At 43.4% G+C, this 22,200-nt stretch overlaps 1 protein-coding gene across 2 annotated transcripts; it reads right to left on the bottom strand.

Moving 5' to 3' along the window:
• Positions 1–1,068: 1,068 nt before the first annotated feature.
• On the bottom strand, positions 1,069–22,181 carry NUFIP1 (nuclear FMR1 interacting protein 1). Of its 2 annotated transcripts, none has more exons than XM_083615813.1 (10): positions 21,977–22,181; positions 18,594–18,685; positions 15,291–15,395; positions 14,460–14,522; positions 13,434–13,510; positions 10,074–10,166; positions 8,459–8,700; positions 6,747–6,881; positions 6,034–6,269; positions 1,069–2,218 (listed from the first exon to the last, which is right to left on the bottom strand). In XM_083615813.1, the coding sequence occupies exons 1-10, from the start codon at positions 22,110–22,112 to the stop codon at positions 1,886–1,888; spliced, it is 1,512 nt and encodes a 503-aa protein (XP_083471939.1). In that variant the 5' UTR covers positions 22,113–22,181; the 3' UTR covers positions 1,069–1,885. The 2 variants fall into 2 exon arrangements, with proteins under 2 accessions (XP_083471939.1, XP_083471940.1); XM_083615814.1 differs by having other exon boundaries at positions 18,594–18,663; positions 21,977–22,140.
• Positions 22,182–22,200: the final 19 nt, after the last annotated feature.

Below are 22,200 nucleotides of genomic sequence, written 5' to 3'. Positions count from 1 at the left end.
AGCCCTGGGGTCCTAAAGAGCTGGTGTTTTCCTTTTTCCTTTAATGCACATTTCCTGTTGCCAGACCTAATCTTCTCTGTAGATTTCCCCTTTCCCCCAGCAACCAGGATGCATTTTTCTTGTGGTGGGTTCATTTGAGATCAGTTATTTTCTTCAAACACTATTCCACAATAAATGTGGGTGGATGCTAAATGCAAATGGTGAAAACTTTCCAAGAGGCTTAAGCAAATCTGCTGTGTAGGACCTAAAGCAACTCGTTTAAAATTCATTGTACCTCTTAGTACCATGGTATACATGTCTACTCATACGTTTCTTTGTATTTAATAGTGCTTACTCCCAGGTAAGTGGGTACACAGGGCAGTAGCCTAGTCTTTGGTTTAGTGTTGGTATTGGGGGGAAACTGGGTTCTTGTCTCTTTAACAGCTATATGGTAGAAATTCAACAGGTTAAGCCTTTTCTAGTATGTAAATTCAATTATGCAAAAAACTTCACTGGTTCACATTGTCTGCAGACATTTTATTACATGTGCAGTCCCTGATTTATTTTTGCACCCTCCATTCCCACCTGGACACAAATATGCATATGCCACAAAACATATGTAACTTTTCTACAGATCTTTTCTTTGTGTGTCAGGAGGTCAAATTCACAAGCAGTGTGCTGGGGCCAGAAAATCTTTTTGGCACCCACGAGGATGTGTGAATGAGAAATGCATGTTTGTGGGCTAGTCATTTTATTTCAGCAGACCTTTGGCCTGCTAGTCTTCTAAGTTTATTCCTGCTACTTTTAGACTAATTTTGCAGTGCAATGGAGAATTACTTCCACTTCTTTTTGAGTGTACACCTTTCTTCCACATTAATTCACATGTCAAAAATAATCCAGCGTTTTTCACTATGCCATCCCAACCCCTCGTAGTGGCTCTACTGTATCATGGACCGCCTTAACCGGACTGAAAACCAAATTTCCAAATCAAACTAGGACAAATAGACAGTGAGTCACTGCAATTGCACACAATTTCAATGTATTATTTAAAATCCAAAATAAAGTGTCTGCTTTTTCAATACCAAGTGATCAATTTCTGCACCAACAGTTTATTAAGAGTTAATGTATTACATTTGTAGGACAAAAGTGGGAGTGTGGGAAGGAATACAGTACATATTTTTGTAAAAAACATACTTTTAATCCAAGCAACTTGGTGCATATTGCTCCACTAATAATTAAAAATATAAAGCTTTTTCAAATTGTACCACATTGCTGGGGACAACCGTAATAAAAATAAAACAATCCAAATTGGTCAAAGGCAGGTAGGGAGATAAGGTGTCCTTCAGCCTGCTGCTCAAGACAACAAAACTAGTGTTAAGATTGGATAAATATTTGCAAGGCTAATTTTTAATGTTCCATCTTTCTGATATTTCAGAAATTAAGATACTCTAGGGGCCACATTGGGCACAATAGTGGCAGCCACATTTCATGAGTATCACATTCATGTATGAAATGGGAGGATGAGATGGGGGCATGTCTAATATTAACATCGAAAGAGCACAGAGGGGAGGAAAGCCAAACCCTCTTCCTGCCTTCCCTTCCCACAATCTGTCTCCACGGCTGTTACACTTTGGGGAGGGAGAAAAGTGCCTGAGACCATAGGCCAACAACAATGAATGTTGCTGTCATGTCTATAATAGAAATCACATGAATATTGATTTAATGTGGTTAATGTCCATTTAAACTCCTCAGGCATAAAAATAAAACCCTCAAGGGGAAAAAATCTACAAGATCAAAATAGTAACAGGATGGATGTCGATGTAGGGTTTACATTTAGTTCTGTCAAAATATTTTGAGCTCCTATATAATTTGCTGACTTTCAGAAAGAATCCCAAAATAGGTCTGGTTATGCAGAACTATCAAGTTCGTTTTCTTTACAGTGTATTTCTGTGGTTTCCCAAATCTCCTCGTCAACAGCATAAGTTTGTGCTGTGCAGGATACAGATGCCTCCTTACTTTGACCTACAAGTAATTCATTCTGCTCTGCTAATTTATTGTCAAAACTATGAGAGCTGTTAGATTCAGTTTGTCTGCCTTTCGTATCTTGAGAAGTCTGTCCGGTCTCCATGCACGCTCTCGAATCAGTCTGTGAGTAGAGTCCAAAGATATCATTTTGGAGAATATAGCGAATGCACTGCAGAATCACATTCCTTTCATGCCGTATGTCCTTTGCTAATAGCTAGAAGGAGAAAGACAGAATGAGGCATATTCCTACAAACATTCTATGCAAACAGAACTGCTTACACAGCGATACAATTATGGAGTAATCAGCAAATGGGTTTCCAATATATATTTGGTTTCTTGTCTCTGCTAAAAACCAGGCAGAAATATATACCACAGACATTTTATAAAAATTGGGACTATGGATTAATCACTCTGATCGGATGCCCCCCCCCAAATTTATTGTAGGACTTGAGACTCAACTATGAAACTGTGATGAACTAGAGAAATAATCTGCCTGCTTGCGAAAATATTATAAAACTAATGCTCGTGGAAGGAGAACCATGGCATGACTTTTGGAGCTCAAGAACCATCCCAGTAAGATAGCATCCTCCTAAGGAAGTCACCCCATGATGAGGGACATGTATTTATTTAAAATATTTATTTGCTATGCAGCCACTGAAAGGTCCAAACTGAAACTGGGGAATAACTAACGTGGCAAATATTCTCACTTCTGCACCCACTGCAGGCCAGACACTGAAGCAGGCCCTATAGCTGGTTTTCCTTAGCCCAAACACAAGTAAACTTATAAAAATGGATATAATAGAATTGCAGAGCTGGATGGGACCACAAGGGTCATCTAGTCAAACCCCCTGCAATGCAGGAATCTTTTCCCAATGCACTTGTACCCATGACCTTGAGTTTAAGAGTCTTATGCTCTACCAACTGAACCATCTCAGCCATAGAAGGCATCTTTCTATTTTAGGATATGTGAGGGGCCCCCAAACTTTTTGGGCTCAGAGGTTAAGGTAAAGGACTCCTGGATGGTTAAGTCCAGTCAAAGGCGACTATGGGGTTGTGGCGCTCATCTTGCTTTCAGGCCGGGGGAGGTGCCATTTGTCCACAGACAGCTTTCCGGGTCATGTGGCCAGCAGGACTAAACTGCTTCTGGCGCAACGGAACACCGTGACTGAAACCAGAGCGCACGGAAACACTGTTTACCTTCCCACCACAGCATTACCTATTTATCTACTTGAACTGGTATGCTTTTGAACTGCTAGGACAGAGCAACGGGAGCTCACCCAATTATGGGGATTCAAACCTCTGACCTTCTGACCAGCAAGCCCAAGAAGCTCAGTGGTTTAGACCACAGCACCACCTCCATCCCACTCAGAGGTACACATGAAAGCTAAGGAAATGTGATGGGCACCGTGTAATATGAGGTGTGGTGTAGTCCAGGGGTCAGCAACCTTTTTCAGCTGTGGGCCGGTCCACTGTCCCTCAGACCTTGTGGGGGGCCGGACTATATTTTGAAAAAAAAAAATAATGAACAAATTCCTATGCCCCACAAATAACCCAGAGATGCATTTTAAATAAAAGCACACATTCTACTCATGTAAAAACACCAGGTAGGCCCCACAAATAACCCAGAGATACATTTTAAATAAAAGGACACATTCTACTCATGTAAAAACATGCTGATTCCCGGACCGTCCGCGAGCCAGACTGAGAAGGCCTTTGGGCCGCATCCGGCTCCCGGGCCTTAGGTTGCCTACCCCGATGAAGTGGTTAGAGTGCTGGATTATGACCTGGGAGACCAGAGTTCTAATCCCTACCCAACCATGAAGTTCACTGGGTGATCCTGGGTCAGTCACCATCTCTTAGCCTAATCTACCTAGCTGTTGTGAGGTTGTTGTGAGAATAAAACAGGGAATTGGATAACCATGTGCACCCTTTGAGCATCTTGGAGGAAAAGGTGAAATATAGACGCAATAAATACACAGAATAAAAACTGCCAATGCTCAGAATACACCCCACCCTGTACAAACCAATAAAAACACTGCGAAGAAACCAAAGAAAAACACTGAGCAGAAAAAACACTGAGAAGGCAACCCTCCTTACAGAAAAAGAGGTGCGGTGCTCAAGCATTGGACACAGGGTGTACAGAAAAGGAGAGAGATGCTTTCAGCTTCAGTGTTTTCTTTTTTTGCCATAGCCTGCTTAACTAGTATATAACTTTTTATTATTGAAGCCAGCTGCTGAACCTTTCTGAAATACAGAAACCAGTATTCAGATAATACCACAATGATATAATTGAGTTATTGCAGGCCTTAAAACTCTATGGGAGTGTGATATAGGCATTGATACGAATGAAATTAATGGAAAAACTTACGGTCTTCTATCTAAACCATACAAACTGGTGTTTACCTATGTGAAGATATTACACAGGCAACACTGCACACCGGTACAATTATCTCACATGACTTCAGGGTTGGCATTCGATTGCTGTTACAGATTTGGTGCCAGGGTGACATACATCCATTTATGGCGGGAGTGTCCATTTGTTCAAAATTTTTGGACTGAGGTATATTAGGAGATGGCTAGGATTATTGAGACTGCTATTCAAATGATGCTGCAATTATGATTTACAATTTCCTTTTAGGTACAATAATACCTGGAATCTGGAGCACTGAGAAAATAACACATAACCCAGAACATTCCTACACCAGGAATTTATCCCTGATGTTACTGCAAATGATTTGCAAAGTTCTTTGCCTGTAACAATGAATGAAATGTGGACCTCATAACTGATTTAGAAAAATAATAATATTCTATTGATCTTATTCATCTGTTAATAGTAACTGAGTGCTATAAAGTGACAAAACAAATATTCTTAGATATACATCCCCTAATTGTACTTTTTTTTGTATAAGTCAATAAAATCTTAAATTAAAAAAAATAATTTCACAATGAAAGAACATTCATCAACTACTACTGAATCTGACAGTTAACAACTCATACCATTGTTTTCTCACTCTCCTGTAACAAGTGGAGATGGTTTTAGTCAGCTAACGCTTAACTAAAGGGGATAAACTGTGTGGCCAGAATTAGTACGGAACTCACCATGGACACATGGTTGCGACTGACAGAGAACACAATGGGAATAAATACACTATGTACCCATGTCCTCACATCCAAGGACCCTACAAATGATGAATCTATGCTTAAAGCAGTATTTCCGGAAACATTATAACAAGCTGATGTTTTTTATTTATTTGTCTTTAAAGGGTTACAGGACTCTTTGTTTTTGATGCAATAGACTAACCCAGTGACCTGTCTGCTTCTTCCTTCAGTATTAATTCAATTGTCTTATTCCATCTCTTAGATAGCCTAACTGCACTTCTCATTTAATGGCAAGCCACTTTTTTCTCACATATTAAGTTTAGATGGATTTAGGATATGCTGGATAGAAGGTATTGGAAAGCTGGTTTGGCATTGCCAGCAGAAGAGAAGATCTCCATGCAATTCTTCTTCTCTGTTTTGGAACAAACATAGCAGGTGATCAAGCAGCACTTTATTTTGCCTCGACTAAGCCTGCAGTCGGGACGCGGGTGGCGCTGTGGGTTAAACCACAGAGCCTTGGGCTTGCCAATCAGAAGGTCGGCGGTTCGATTCTCCGCGACGGGGTGAGCTCCCATTGCTCGGTCCCAGGTCCTGCCAACCTAGCAGTTCGAAAGCACGTCAAAGTGCAAGTAGATAAATAGGTACCGCTCCGGCGGGAAGGTAAACGGCGTTTCTGTGCGTTGCTCTGGCTTGCCATAAGCGGCTTAGTCATGCTGGCCACATGACCTTGGCCAATAAGGAGAGATGAGTGCTGCATCCCCAGAACCGGTCATGACTGGACCTAATGGTCAGGGGTCCCTTTACTTTTACTGTTACCTTTTAAGCCTGCAGTACCTGACAAAGCTACCTAACCTCTTGCAGCACCAGCCTACAATCATGAACACACAATATTCTATTTACTAAGTAGAAAATACTGGAAGGGCAGTTTACCATTTCCAGCAGGGTTGGATGACGGCGTGGTAATTCAGAAAGTGATTTCCTCTGTCTGTTCAGACTCCTGGAATGTACTGCATGTGAATCCGGCCTCCCCGATGCTGTGTCTACATAATTAGCAGCTTCTTTATGGCCTGTGTCTTTAAAGCTCTGGGAGATGCTTGAAGATGGAGGGACACTTCTGAGAGATGTCTTGTTTTCATGAAATACTTTTGCTGCGGTCTTGATTGGTTCTATTTTTAAAAAAGAACAAGCGGTAAAATAAGTTGTGCTGAAAGCACTGATTGGGTCAGGCAACTGATTACTGCACAAGACAGATTCAAACTGAAATTACTTAAGAAATGATACTGAATGTTAAGAGCACTGTGCACAAATAGTATGTCTGTATCACTTAAACCGAAACACAATTATGATTTAGAAAAGGGTTTCCCAAACTTGGGTCTCCAGCTGCTTTTGGAATACAACTCCCATAATCCTCGACCACTGGTCCTGCTAGCTAGGGATGATGGGAGTTGTGGTCCAAAATCAGCTGGAGACCCAAGTTTGGGAAACCCTGATTTAGAGCATTAATGCAATAGCCTCTGCTCATTTGGTCACCTACCAGCCCTATAAGTAGCAGGGCATCACTAACGAGCCACATATTCCATAACTGCACCTTTACTGCTAACTGTACATACATAGTTCAGCTTAGCTTAAATTAAACAGCTTACCCTCTTGTTCACTCTCACTTTCCGACATGCTGCCATAGTTGGCCACTAGTGAGCTCAGAGCCGAGGTCACCTGCTTTGGAACAACAGTCATCGCCAAAGCTGCATTTTTTTCAGTGCACCCCTCTTTGTCGGAATCTGGAAGAAGGCAGAAAAAACGCATCATTATCGGTCAGCAGGGCCTACAATTAGCTCCAGGCTTCAGCAAGCTGACCCTCTGTGCCCCGTATAGCCACTCCTTCACACCCACCACAGAAACTTTCTGCCCTATTCATGGATGTGTACCCATCTACACTACAGCAATAAAGGGTTCTGAAAAACTTGATACAGCCACTTCTAAATTAAACATGCAAATTAAAGACATTTATTCAATGCAAGCAGATGACCGACTGTAATGCTCTGCATAGTTTTGGCTGCAGAAGTTTTCAGTAGTGCTGGGGATGAGCAAACCTGTGTGCTGTCAGCACCTCATATATACCTAGTTTTTTCCAGCAATAAATCACACTCTGATAAAGAGTAACTAAATGGTAAAATACTCCTCTTCAATTGTGAGACAAAAATATTTGAACAATTAAAGGTAAAGAGACCCCTGACCATTAGGTCCAGTCCTGGCTGACTCTGGGGTTGCGGCGCTCATCTCGCTTTATTGGCCGAGGGAGCCGGCGTACAGCTTCCGGGTCATGTGGCCAGCATGACTAAGCCGCTTCTGGCGAACAAGAGCAGTGCACGGAAACGCCCTTTACCTTTACTCTGGTTGCATGAGCAACCAGATGCAAATCTGAGGCCCCAATCCGGCCCATGAAGCCACCCTCTAGTGGTCTCTGACAAAGTTAGGGCTTTTCTGCATCCAGAGTCAGAGATGAACCAGTCTAGCCTCCTTTATGGGCCTGCATGGCCCCCTCTTCTTCCTGTGTGCTTTAGATGAGCAGATAAAACAGAACTTACTATAAACCTCTTCAGGATCCTCCTGGCTAGTGGCCAGGTAACTGGCAAGTTGAAGGAGGCTAATATCAACCCTAAAAACTTCACAAGTGGTGACAACTGCTCCAGAATCCTGCTCGGAGCAGTTTTGGGGAACCAGTGGATTGGGTAAACCCACTGAGTGCAGTTATTGCAGAAAGGGGGGTATGTAAATAAACCTTATTTATCTCTCCATGATCATCAGTAGCACCAGGGCCAACTCACTAATTTGACCGATTCCAACCAATTTGACCAATCCCAACCCTGAGGGGGGCAGCAGGGGCCTTATGCTGGCTGAGGGAAACTGGGCTTGACTTCTGCTTAGTGAAGTCCCTCAACAAAAACAAGTTACCGTATTTTTCGTTCTGTAAGACGCACCAGACCACAAGACGCACCTAATTTTTGGAGGAGGAAAACAAGAAAAAAAAAATCTCAATCTCAGAAGCCGGAACAGCAAGAGGGATCGCTGCGCAGTGAAAGCAGCAATCCCTCTTGCTGTTCTGGCTTCTGGGATAGCTGCGCAGCCTGCATTCGCTCCATAAGACGCACACACATTTCCCCTTACTTTTTAGGAGGGAAAAAGTGGGTCTTATAGAGCAAAAAATACGGTATTCACTTGGCAGGTTTTGGGGGAACGTGGAGTCACTTCTACCTCCACAACCCACTCACCCACATTTGTCTAAGGGCAGTTCTCTTACTGCTTTCTGTTGAACACTTAATTATGTGAAGAAACAAAACTCAGGGGAAGGCCTCACCAGGATCGTTTTTGGCCAGAATGCTCAGGGGATCTACATCTCTCATAGAGGCATCTGCTTCTCCAGAAAGTTCTTTTCCAATTTCCTTCTCAGTTCCATGGTTATTTGGACCAGTCACAGCTGCAGCAGGAGCCTTCAAGGGATGATTAGATTTGTTCCAGCAGCCATTTGTCTGCCTTCTTACTTTTCCTCGTTGCCTAGAAGCCACAGCTTGAGGAGGTTTCCACATTCCTTTCATCTTGCTGGAAGAGAAAAATGCATAAATGTTTGTTCCAGGTCATTTCCTGTCTCAGCCATGACACAGATGCTGCTCCCCGCATATATTCTTATATATATAAATTCCCAAATCATTCATTTGTACCTCAGCATTACCTAGGTATCAAAAGTTTGGGAAACACTGTGTTGGGTATCGAGAGAATCAGGATAGCTTTCCCCCAGTCTTGTTTACAATCTGGACCAAGTGCCTTGCTGTTATAGAATTGTAGAGTTGGAAAGGATCTCAAAACTCATACAGCAGGAATCACAACTAAAGAATCCCTCACAGACGACCATCCATCCTGTGTAAGACACCTCCAAGGAAGGAAAGCCCAACAGCTTCTGAGGGAATCCATTCAAGACGATTCTTCCTAAAATTTAGGCGAAATCTCCTTTTCTTATTTATTTATGCACTACCTTCATCCGTGGATCTCTTTCTTGCAATTTGGATCTACTGGTTCAGTTCCCACTCTCTAGAGCAGGGGTCAGCAACCTTTTTCAGCAGGGGGCCGGTCCACTGTCCCTCAGACCTTGTGGGGGGGGGGCGGACTATATTTTGAAAAAGAAAAAATGAACGAATTTCTATGCCCCACAAATAACCCACAGATGCATTTTAAATATAAGTGCACATTCTACTCATGTAAAAACACGCTGATTCCTGGACCATCCGTGGGCCGGATTTAGAAGGCAATTGGGCCGGATCCGGCCCCCCCGGGCCTTAGTTTGCCTACCCATGCTCTAGAGCAGCAGAAAACAAGCTTGCTCCATCTTTCATGGGACAGCCCTTCAGGTATTTGAAGATGGCTACCATACTGTCAGAGAGGTTGTAGAATGAAAATTGAAATGTGTGTCAGAAGGGCTGAGCAAGTGACTGGAACGTGAAGGTTGTATCTGCAGAAGAACCATGTGAGAAAGATGGAGTGACATGCATGTGGGAGCTGCTACTAACAACTGCCGAGGAACGAGGAGGGAAGGAAAGATAAGCTGCTATGCCTTGTGATAAAATCAGTAGAAGCCTAATTTTATAGGTCTGCTGGTATAAACTTAGCACTTGCACAAATGCCGGTGGCGATGGCTAATCCCACGCTTAGGCAAGCTTGGTCACTGCACACATCTAGACCAGAGAATGGATTGAAAGTGCTCAATATAATTAGATATGTACCAGGCTGAGACTGGACTAATTCCTGGGTGCAGACTTTCTGGAAATCTCATCTGAACATATTAGAGAAAATGAATTAATCTTTAATAAATGATAAGGAAAGAGAAAGAGTCCATCTTTGATGGTACCAACAACATATAGATATATATATACAGATACACACACACACACACACACACACACACACACACACACACTTACCCAAACTGAAGTGTTTTCAGTATTCCTCCTCTTTGCTCCTTTTCCACCTCCATTGCTTTCTTCTTTTCAATATTTGCCAAAGTAGGAAAATTTCTAGAGCAACGTACATATGAAGTCTTATTAATACATCTATGGCACTGAAGTGTTTTGCAAGCCTTAATCGCAACATTCCTAGCAAGAACTGGGGGCTGGGAAGATCCAGTGCTTTCAACACTGTGGGCTGGCAGGCAAATCACTTGTCTTCCATGGCTAAAGGCTGGTGTGTTCCTAGCCTAGGCCATCAACTAGGGAGCGGAAGAATGGGAGTGAGACTCCTCCAGCCCCTGACATCCATAAGACTCCAGGACAACAGATATGCTATTACTGCCACAGGCACCCCTTTCTCCTGCCTGGAGAAAGCTGGGACTGGCTAGCTGCTGTTTTCAACTGTTGTAAGGCCTGGGTTGTCTCCCTGCCTGTGGCCAAAGCGGGGTTTTGTAGCACCTGCATCATATGTTGTTCTGCGGTTGTTATTTTACATATAATTTTACTGCAATTCTTTTTACAATAAATACAATGACATTCCTTGTTCTCAACCCGTTGTAGAAAACCACATGCATCACATGCGATACAGCAAATATTTCTCAGTATAACTGCTGATCCATTCACTTGCACACCTTAATTTGGTTGTCAGCATCCATCTATCTCGAAAGGCAAAGGAGTGCGCCTCAAAGTAATAATAATAAAAATAATTTTATTATTTATACCCCGCTGGGTAAAAGGGCAAAGTCAAACAGCTGGAGAATCACAGCACCTGCTCTCCCTGCAGAGACCTGTAACATATGAAAGATATACAGGAACACCAAAATTTTATGACACTATCTTCTGTTGTTAGTCTTCTAGTTATATGCCTATGGTACACTATATTTCACATTCCTGTATGGAGTAGCCCACACTTGGTGGCGCTGTGGGTTAAACCACAGAGCCTAGGACTTGCCTATCAGAAGGTCGGCGGTTCAGATCCCCGCGACGGGGTGAGCTCCCATTGCTCAGTCCCAGCTCCTGCCAACCTAGCAGTTCGAAAGCACGTCAAGTGCAAGTAGATAAATAGGTACCGCTCCAGCGGGAAGGTAAACGGCGTTTCTGTGTGCTGCTCTGGTTCGCCAGAAGCGGCTTAGTCATGCTGGCCACATGACCCGGAAGCTGTCTGCGGACAAACGCCGGCTCCCTCGGCCAGTAAAGCGAGATGAGCGCCGCAACCCGAGTCGGTCATGACTGGACCTAATGGTCAGGGGTCCTTTACCTTTACCTTACACTATATTTCACAGTCCTGTATGGAGTAGCCCACCCTTGCTTTCCTGTGCTTAGCCACAGACTATTGCTAGCATCCTTGAAGCTAATTTTCTTCTGGAGGAATTTGTTTAGAATCCACAATGGACAGCAATATTCTGGTACAATCCCTTGCTTCTGAAATAATTCCATGCAAATCCAGCCAGAATTCATGCACACCAGGACACCATAAATCGCAAAAAAAGTTTCCCTTGCCCTACACTCCCTTTAGCATTTTTGCGGCATGTCATCATTATGTAGTACCTTTTCAACAGGGTATGTGCCACCCGTGTGCTGATTTCAGCACTAATTTTCTGACCCTAAACTGATATAGTATGGATAGGTTGCTTCTGCATAGCTTATCATCTTGCTTGTTGGGTTTCTGAACCCAATACTTTTCCCCAAACTATTTTTCACTCTAGTGTATCTCCATAGAAATCTGCAATGATGAGTAGGTGGAAGAGGTTGCTCCCTTTGCTCCCCAAGACTGGCTGCACGAGGTATGCTAGTAAGGGATCTTAGTGACCCATTCACACATTTCTAGCTGCCTTTGCTACCTGAAGTTATAACAGCCAATTCAGTCGGTGCTCCCTACATTTTTTTGGTTATCTGAGCTACACTGATTGGTTGCCTCTTAGTTAAGAGCCTATAGAGTTCTCAAAACTCCTAACCTGAAAACTATTCATGATGTGTGAATTGTGGGGAACTTGGCAATAAAGATGGCGTTGTTTTAATACCCGAAGAGTTTTCACAAAAAACGAGCACGCAAGCCACTTTACTAGCAAGTTTTTGCGTGGCCGAAATGGAATAGCTCTCACTGTGGGTTCACCAGGTAGGATCTCCATCGATGCCCTTGATACATTCAGATTCCCAAGAACACTAAAAAAAGCACTACTTTTAATACTGATCACATTTGCCTACTGCCTCACCTTCAAGTCACTTTATTTGTCTCTCTCTGCGACAACCAAGCATTGAATAACCATTCCCTTTCAGGTGGGAGCTGTCCCCCCCCCCCACATGCATGCCCATGCAGTTCCTCCCTCAATTAATTAGTTAATATTTAAATATTTTATTTCCTTTGGGAAATTATCCTCTGATCAAATAAATAGAGGTAACAAACAGCTTACTCCCAGACTTGCTCCTACAATTTTTAATTTGTTATTCTACATCACTTTGGGATAATAATAATAATAATAATAATAATAATAATAATAATAATAAATTTTTATTTTTACCCTGCCCTCCCCAGCCAAGACCGGGCTCAGGGCAGCTAACAACCAATAAAAAAAACCAAGTTGATTAAAATACAATTTAAAAGATTAAGATACAACATTAAAACATTAGGGTGCAATCTCTTCATAGGAGGAGAAAGGAAAAAGAAAGAGGGGGAGGGAATCAAACTGATTCTAAGCCAAAGGCCAGGCGGAACAACTCTGTCTTACAGGCCCTGCGGAAAGAGATCAGATCCCGCAGGGCCCTGGTCTCATGAGACAGAGCGTTCCACCAGTGTTGAAAAGGCCCTGGCTCTGTTTGAGGCTAATCTAACTTCCTTAGGGCCCGGGACCTCTAGGGTGTTGCTACATATGGACCTTAAGGTCCTCCATGGGGCATAACAGGATCTGTGCTATGAAATAAAATATATAGAGAGCTTGAGTCAGTCCTACTGTAAACATAGCAAATGTGTGTGGAGGGATTCACACGGGTTATAAGAGAGCCCCTTGAGGAAGTCAAGAAATTTGGGAAAGGTAGACAGCAGTACAGGAGTGGGCACAGGCCTCCCATATCTAACCTCGAAAGATGCCTGCACAACCAAGCCAAGAGAGGAAGGAACACAGCTCTGTTATGCCTTGCAGAGCTTTATAGCTCACTATCAAATGGATGGAGTCAATAATACGTTCTAAACTAAGATGGAAGAACAGAGCAGTGCTCAGCAGCAGCCATGACAAAGAAGGGGAAGGGGAGGAATAAGAGAAAGTTGTAAATAAGATTTTTCTTTGGAGGGGAATCATTTTCAGTCTCATCTGGAGCCACGCAAATTAAACATCTACTCACTTTCTTCTATCCTCCCTCCATTTAGCAATTTCATCCGGAGTATCTAACTTGATTTGTTTGGCACCAGGAGAATGCATCTGCGGAGCGGGGAGGGGGGAAAAACATCGTGAATTACGGGTGTTTATCGTCTTTTAAAAACTATGTTTTTAGTGAAAGACTAAACAGAAAAAGGGGACTGACAGTGACGAAAATAAACCCAAATTCAACAGCACAACCCCTGAAAAACAGCATTACTAAGAACAAACAAGACCAACCAGCTGATCTAAGAGTGAAAATTGTAGATGGGAGGGTCATTCCAATTGGCATAAAGAATGTCTAATTTAATGTCACCACAAATGTCTAATTTAACAAAGCAGCATTGATTTTACAGTTCAAAACGGTAAAGAATACCGTATTTTTCGCTCTATAGGACGCACCGGACCATAGGAGGGGGAGAACGGGGGGGGGGAATTCTCCCCCTCTCTGCTCAGTGCCCCTTCAGCGAAGCAGCAGGAGAAACGGAGCCCTTTCCATTTCTCCTCCTGCTTCACTAAAGGGGCGCTGCGCAGAGAGAGAAAACTGTGCAGCGCCTCTCCAGCGAAGCGAAGCCTGGAGAGCAAGAGGGATCGGTGTGCACCGACCCCTCTCGCTCTCCAGGCTTCAGGCGGCTATCCGCAAGCCTTCAGAGAGCGGCAGGAACTCCTGCTGCGCTCCGAAGGCTTGCGGATTGCTGCCTGAAGCCCCCAGAGCGCAGCGGGAGTTCCCTGCACTCCGGGGGCTTCAGGCAGCTTCAGCGAAAGCAACGCGAAGCCTCCAGAGCGCGGGGGGAGCTCTCCCTCTGCGCTTCGGAGGCTTCACGTTGCTATCGCTGAAGCCAAGGAGCCTGCATTCGCTCCATAGGATGCACACACATTTCCCCTTCATTTTTGGAGGGGGAAAAGTGTGTCCTATAGAGCGAAAAATACGGTAGTTTCCTTTTCCTTGCAGTTCAGCGATTCTACAATTCATTTAAAATCAGATTTCAAGCTGAACTAGGGAAATACCTACATTTTTCCAGTGAATCTGAACCAATTTTTCATGTGCACTAAAAGTGCAGCCATCTTCTGTACACTGAAAGAAAGAAAAGTAGCGACCACTTTTAGAACTGGGTTGTGTTTGCATGCCCAATTAGCAAAGGGATCAACAATAACGACAAGCTGCAGTTGCGGCTGAACCTCCTGCTTTTTGTTCTCTTCTCACTTTTATTTTTCTTCCTCTGCCTTTACCTTATCTGCTTCCTTAGCTGGTGATGCCAGTGGCCTATTGCTTCTTATTTCACCAAAGGCCTTTATTGCCCCTGCGAGGGTCACAGCTGCTTTACCCTAGACCTGATTAAGGCTATGCAACACAGAGGAAGACATTTATTCTGAGTTCTGACTATTTTAGAATAAACTGAACCCTAGTGTTCCCTCTAGATTTTCAAATGATACCTTGCAACCATATAACTAGCAACTGAGTATTAGAATAATTTTAGTATATTTCAGAGAAACCTGAAAGTTCCTTCCACTTTTAAACCCTTTCAGGAACACAGACAGCAGCTTTATATTAAGCCAGGCCACTAAGTAGTTTAGCACTGTCTTCACTTTCCACGGTTACAGACAGGGGTATTCCCAGGCCGATACAATTTGAATGATTTACACCTAGGAAATTTTGACATTGCATGCAGTTGGATGAGAGACAATCCTAGCTGCATGAGACAATCCATGTCAGTATTCCATGATGCCATGATAGCATAACTGAAGAAGTGCTAAGCTAGGTAACTAATGAACTCAAGAAATCATGCTATTAATTAATTGCCAACCAAAAGAGAGAGAAATCTACCCAACTATTAAAACATACCTGCCTGTGCTGAGAGACATGTTCTTCATATTTCTCCTTGTTTTTAAAGCCACGATCACATGTATCACAATAATGAGTATAAACTGGTTCTTTTCGCTTCCTATTCTGCAAACAGAGCAGGGAAACATTAACTATAATCACTTACAATTATATTTATCCTGACCAACACAGTAATTGTCAGGAGCCATTCCACTTATACAAAATATTGTATCAGATACAGGTGCTAAATCTGCCAGATCCAATTGCTAGTCAGTCAATTTGCAGAGCCTACCTAAAAACTGCATTTAATCTCACAGACACTGCATTCGGACATGACAATAAATCATGGCTTATCATTGGAGGAACTAGAGCTGTGTGTCTTTAACATTTTGCTGACAACATACTCCAGAACTCTGGATGACCTCCACTCAATGTTTTCATGTAGATGTTAAACAGTGTGGGGGATAAGACTGAACCACAAGGAATCCCACATTGAAAGGCCCATGGGGCTGAACAACATGCCCCAAACAAAACTAAAAGATAAAGTGCGAGACTGGCTTCATTATTATCAAATAAGGGAGGCTTACAATCTGGATAAAAAAATTGGCTTCCAGGTGGAAAAATCAAAATTGGAAACAGAACTGTTAGACCCCAAAACTAAGATACTATCAAGAATGTATAACTTGCTGTTGAAATGGAATACTCAGGATGAAACGGTTAAATCTGCTATGATTAAATGGGCACAAGATGTTGGACATAACATTATGTTTGCTGACTGGGAACAGTTATGGACCACAGGTATGAAGTTCACAGCACGTAATGCCTTAAGAGAGAATATTATGAAAATGATATACAGGTGGTACATGACACCAGTCAAGCTTGCAAAAATCTACCATTTGCCTGATAATAAATGTCGGAAATGTACAGATAATGAAAGCACATTCTTTCACCTTTGGTGGACGTGCCCAAGGATCAAGGCTTTCTGGGAGATGATATATAATGAAATGAAAAAGGTATTTAAATATACCTTCTTGAAGAAACCAGAGGCCTTTCTCCTGGGCATGGTCGGCCAATTGGTGTTAAAGAAGGATAGAACTTTCTTTATGTACGCTACAACAGCAGCAAGAATACTCACTGCAAAATATTGGAAGACACAAGATCTACCCACCCTGGAAGAATGGCAGATGAAAGTGATAGACTACATGGAACTGGCAGAAATGACTGGCAGAATCCGAGACCACGGAGAAGAGTCGGTGGAAGAAGACTGGAAGAAATTTAAAGATCATCTACAGAAACATTGTAAAATTAATGAATGTTAAAATGATGTCGGAATGAAATGAAGCGATTTTAGCAACAATGTTAAAAAGGAATATGTAAAAAGGGATTGTTAATAGATGAAAATATAAAGTTATAATATGTTAAGATAAAGAATTAAGATAAAAACAAAGAGGGAAAGGATTTGCTGAATTAACCATTCAAAATGGAATACAAAAAAGGGAGGTGTGAGGTCAGGGAAACAAGTAAATGAAAGGCAAGACATGGAAAGATGGATTTATTTTTAATTGTTTTTTTTTCTTTTCTGTATTTTGTATTTTTTGTTTTTTTTTTTATTTTCTTATTACTTTTGTAACTTTTTTTGAAATCTTAATAAATATCATTTAAAAAAAAATGCCCCAAACATTACCCTCTGGAAATGATCATCCAAGCAGGACTGGAACCACTGCAGAACAATGCTTACAATTGGGATGAAGTATTGTGTTTCACAGAATTTTATAGCTAAAAAGAATGACGGTGACGTGACTGAAATAATGGAGCATTAAATGTCCCAGATTCAAATTTCAGGTTAGCTGTGGACTGAATAGCACTGACTTGGGTTTTATGTGGCAAGCAAGTTTGCCACATATACCACTAGGGTATGCAGTGGATACGCAAATATGCAGTGGATGTTTACTGTGGAGCTGTTTGATATTATTTAAATTTTTAAAAAGCTCAGCTTACATTTTCCATTTGAATTTTCTGTTCTGCATTTATAATGGAACTATTTCATCTACAGTGGTACCTCGGGTTAAGTACTTAATTCGTTCCGGAGGTCCGTACTTAACCTGAAACTGTTCTTAACCTGAAGCACCACTTTAGCTAATGGGGCCTCCTGCTGCTGCCGTGCCATCGTAGCGCGATTTCTGTTCTCATCCTGAAGCAAAGTTCTTAACCTGAAGCACTATTTCTGGGTTAGCGGAGTCTGTAACCTGAAGTGTATGTAACCTGAAGTGTATGTAACCCGAGATACCACGGTATTTATCAATGTGATTTTTAGAAACAGAATTAGGATTGCTTTTTATATATGGAAGTTTTTAATTGTTTTCACACTTGTTTATGGTTGTAACTTTGTGCTGTTTTATACTTCTACAATTTGTTTTATAATTTAGTTTTCACTTCCATTTTTTATTGCAATCTCCTTATTGTTATACCAAAGGAAGAGAAGGGATGGAAGAGCCCAAGGTGTGATGCAACTAGTTCCTCTAATAAACCATGATTTATTGTCATGTCTGAATACATCTAACTTCTGTTTTCTATGCTCTCGTAACCTCTAGGTTAGAATACAACGACAGGTTAAACGAAGGGCTGCCTCTGAAGACGGTTTGGAAACTTCAGGTGGTGCAGAATTCAGGTTGCTCACTAGGGCTAGGTGGTCCAAACATGTTAAAACCAATCCTGGCCCAACTACACAGGCTGCCTATTAAGTTTCTGGGCCTGGTTCAAAGTGTTGGTTTTTACCTACAAAGTCTCATATGGTTCAGGACAGCCATAACTGAAAGACCTCCTCTCCTCGTATAAAGTGACCTGCACCACACAATCATCATCTGAAGCCCTTCTTCATGTGGCCCCTCCACAAGAGGTCCAGAGGGTGGCAACACAAGAATAGGCCTTTTCTGTGGTAGCTCCCCATTTATAGAATGCTCCTCCCAGGTAGGCTCACCTTGTGCCATCATTACATATCCTCTATGATCAGGCCTCTGGCTGATTAAGCAATCCACAGCCTTTTAAATGTGTTTGTGGGAGCAGGGTTTGTTGTTTTTCTTGTTTGCTTTTGTTATTACATTAAGTAATAACGTTACTTAATAACAATACTTAATACATTACTTACAATACATTACTTAATAATAACAATAATAATTTTCATTTTGTATTTTTATGCTCTAAGCTGCTCTGTGATCTTCGGATGAAGAGTGCTATATAAACTTAATAAATAATAAACATATGAAATAACAAATATGTACAAAGGCTGACATCAGAATTTATTAACCCTCATTTACAATGAAATACCTTCTGTCTGCCATTCCTGCCTTGGCAGGATCCAGCACGTGGCATTCCAGCTTGTTCCATTTGCCATTCTCTATCAAAATGGAAATTTCTGCCTTTAATTAAAAATCAAAATAGTTACTGATATTTATTTGCATCAGCCATTAGGACACTGCAATTTGTGTATGAAGTAAAATCACATATAAACACAACTAAATAGTTAAAACTGCCAGACTAGGGTCCCATCTGCACTACCCATTTAGAGCAGGATCATACCACTTTAAAAACAATCATGGCTTCCCCCAAAAATCTTGGAGACGATAGTTTGTTAAACAGGTTGAGAGTTGTTAGGAGACTCCCTATGCCCCTCACAGAGCTACAGTGGTGCCCCGCAAGACGAATGCCTCGCAAGACGGAAAACCCGCTAGACGAAAGGGTTTTCCGTTTTGGAAGTGCTTCGCAAGACGAATTTCCTATGGGCTTGCTTCGCAAGACGAAAATGTCTTGCGAGTTCCTGCGGGGTTTTTTCCCTCCCCCCTCCCCTTTTTCCCAAGCCGCTAAGCCGCTTATCAGCTGATCCGCTAAGCCGCTTATCAGCTGATCCGCTAAGCCGCTTATCAGCTGATCCGCTAAGCCGCTTATCAGCTGATCCGCTAAGCCGCTTATCAGCTGATCCGCTAAGCCGCTTATCAGCTGATCCGCTAAGCCGCTAATAGCGCTAATTCGCTAAGCCGCTAATGGGCTTGCTTCGCAAGACGAAAAAACCGCAAGATGAAGAGACTCGCGGAACGGATTCTTTTCGTCTTGCGAGGCACCACTGTACAGTTCTCAGACTGAATAATCCCTCTTCCTAGGCAACTCTTCTATCCCAGGCCATTTGCTGAATGTTATTCTTCTGCTCAAGGGACGCGGGTGGCGCTGTAGGTTAAACCACAGAGCTAGGACTTGCCGATCAGAAGGTCGGCGGTTCGAATCCCCGCGATGGGGTGAGCTCCCGTTGCTCGGTCCCTGCTCCTGCCAACCTAGCAGTTCGAAAGCACACCCAAGTGCAAGTAGATAAATAGGTGCCACTCCGGTGGGAAGGTAAACAGCGTTTCCATGCGCTGCTCTGGTTCGCAAGAAGCGGCTTAGTCATGCTGGCCACATGACCCGGAAGCTGTATGCAGGCTCCCTCAGCCTATAAAGCGAGATGAGCGCCACAACCCCAGAGTCAGCCACGACTGGACCTAATGGTCTGGGGTCCTTTTACTTTTATTCTTCTGCTATGACCAAGTGATAAAACCAGCAAGCTAATTTGGCATGTCTGCGCTTTATGCTCCAGTGCTAATATATGAAAAGTCTGATCACATGGATCTGAAACCAAGCCCCATAATTACTTCCCACACCAGCATCTGGCACCCCAAGAGAAACATGGGATCATCACTGGCAGAAAACGTATGGTATAACAATGTGGTGAGTTTCATTTAACTGGAAAATGAAGTATGAAGAATTTAAACAGGCAATGACTGTTTAATAAGCATTCAAAAGACATGTGATCATGCATGTGTACACAGGTAACCAAAAATATAATGAAAGGTGCGTAACAGAGCGGGATGCACTTATATGCACTCCGCCGATATGTGGGGGCCAGGAACTAAACCCCTGCAAAATAGTTGCCAACTGTACAATCAGATTAGAAAATGAAAAGCAGCCCTGCGGATTTCAAATTGTTTAAATTGCTGTTTTAACTCCTAACTGTCCAATGTGCTTGGCTTTACTGTGCTTTTTATACGTGGATGCTAATTTAAATGTTTCAATGAAATGGTTTTATTCTGCATTGGAATGGAGATGGAAAAGTAGATTATTTGGAAGAGGGGCTGTGAGAAAAGGGAGGGAGGGAGGGAGGGAGGGAGGGGCAGTAGAAATACAATTCTAGGAGCAGTTCCTCCTAAATAATGGGGCGGGGGAGGGAGAGGAGATCCCAGACCTTTCCAAAGCAGCCTTCCAATGCTCATTACATAAACAAGAATGGAATACCCACAAATGGGGAAGATAGGTGTCAAAAAACAACAACAGCAAAGCAACACCCCCAACTCTTCCTCGATTCCCTTCCCACATCAGCCATGCCTGCCAGCCTTTCTCTCTCTCTCTTTTTGCTTAAACACACCCCTTCTATTCTTTCAGTTTTTAATTTCTAATATACGGGGGTGGAGTGATGAAGGAAGAAGTGGGGGGGGAGGGCAGTGCCGGATTTACATATAAGCTAAACAAGCTATAGCTTAGGGCCCCACTCTCTTGGGGGCCCCAAAAAAATTTAAAGGGAAAAAATGGATGTACATTTCCAAAATATAAGATAAAAAACAAATAAAATAAAACCGACATACAGAAACAGTGTTTTGTGTTGCGTAGGCTCCTATGATGTAAGTAATGGGACCCACTTGCTAGCCTACTCCCTAAAATATCACTGGTTTGCTCATTTCTATATATAGGGTGCCTACAGAGTCCCATGGACTGCAAGAAGATCAAACCTCTCCATTCTGAAGGAAATCAGCCCTGAGTGCTCACTGGAAGGACAGATCCTGAAGCTGAGGCTCCAATACTTTGGCCACCTCATGAGAAGAGAAGACTCCCTGGAAAAGACCCTGATGTTGGGAAAGATGGAGGGCACAAGAAGAAGGGGATGACAGAGGACGAGGTGGTTGGACAGTGTTCTCAAAGCTACCAACATGAGTTGGACCAAGCTGCGGGAGGCAGTGGAAGACAGGAGTGCCTGGCGTGCTCTGGTCCATGGAGTCACGAAGAGGCGGACACGACTAAACAACAACAACAATATATAGGGTGCCTACATGCAGCATGGACTGGTGCCATGGCAACATGCGCAAATGGCTTTAGATACCTATTAGGTCCATACAGTGGCGTAGCGTGGGGGGTGCAGGGGGGGCCGGCCGCACCGGGCGCAATATCTGGGGTTAGGGCAAATCCACGGGTTAGGGGGCGCAAATTACTTGCCTTGCCCCGGGTGCTGACAACCCACGCTACGCCACTGGGTCCATAAATTCAACAAAAAACCCAGCGACAATTTGTTGTTGATAAAGCACAGCTGTACATATAAAGGACCCCATTACCTCCAGTAGCTTAGGGCCTCCTCAAACCTAAATCCGGCCCTAGGGGAGGGACACACACCAACCCACCCATCTCCTATTTGCCAAGGACGAAATGAATCCGGTGAATACTGCGGCTCTATACTTGGGCTCCGTCGCTCCGCAATCCTGGCTGATCCAGAGCTACGCTGCGGAGTTTCTACGAGGCGGGCGGGGAAGCCCTGAGGACTCGGGCGCCGCGACTAGCAAGGCCCGGCCCCGAGCGGACCAAGGCCGTCCCGAGGCGGCGAGTTCCGCACGTGCGAGGCCGGCCGAAGGGCGACGCACCTGGCGGCTGGGACCAAGGAGGAGGCCACGGCCCCGGAGGAGGAGGAGGAGGGGAAGGAAGCCAGTGGCTTTGCGAGGCCCAGTCAGGAAAAGGCGGCGGCGGCGGCGGCGGCACCCGCCACACGGACGCATCCATCGCCTCAGCAACTCCAACGGCGCGCAGCGTGGAGGAAGCTGCGCGGCGCACCGGAAACTACGTCACCTCGCGACCGCGGCCAATACCC

The sequence above is a fragment of the Podarcis filfolensis genome (assembly GCF_964270895.1).
Source record: "Podarcis filfolensis genome assembly, chromosome: 5".
Lineage (NCBI taxonomy): Eukaryota > Metazoa > Chordata > Lepidosauria > Squamata > Lacertidae > Podarcis > Podarcis filfolensis.
Note: the sequence above shows the minus strand (reverse complement) of the source record. Positions and strands in the feature narration are given on the sequence as shown.

Excerpts from the sequence above, each read along its gene's own strand:
- NUFIP1 (XM_083615813.1), bottom strand. The coding sequence starts at position 22,112 with ATGGATGCGTCCGTGTGGCGGGTGCCGCCGCCGCCGCCGCCGCCTTTT. Across the intron at positions 8,701-10,073 it reads CTGAAAACACTTCAGTTTGG|CAAGATGAAAGGAATGTGGA; the intron begins GTAAGTGTGTGT and ends TTTCTCTTCCAG. Across the intron at positions 2,219-6,033 it reads ATCCAACCCTGCTGGAAATG|CTATTAGCAAAGGACATACG; the intron begins GTAAACTGCCCT and ends TTCTCCTTCTAG.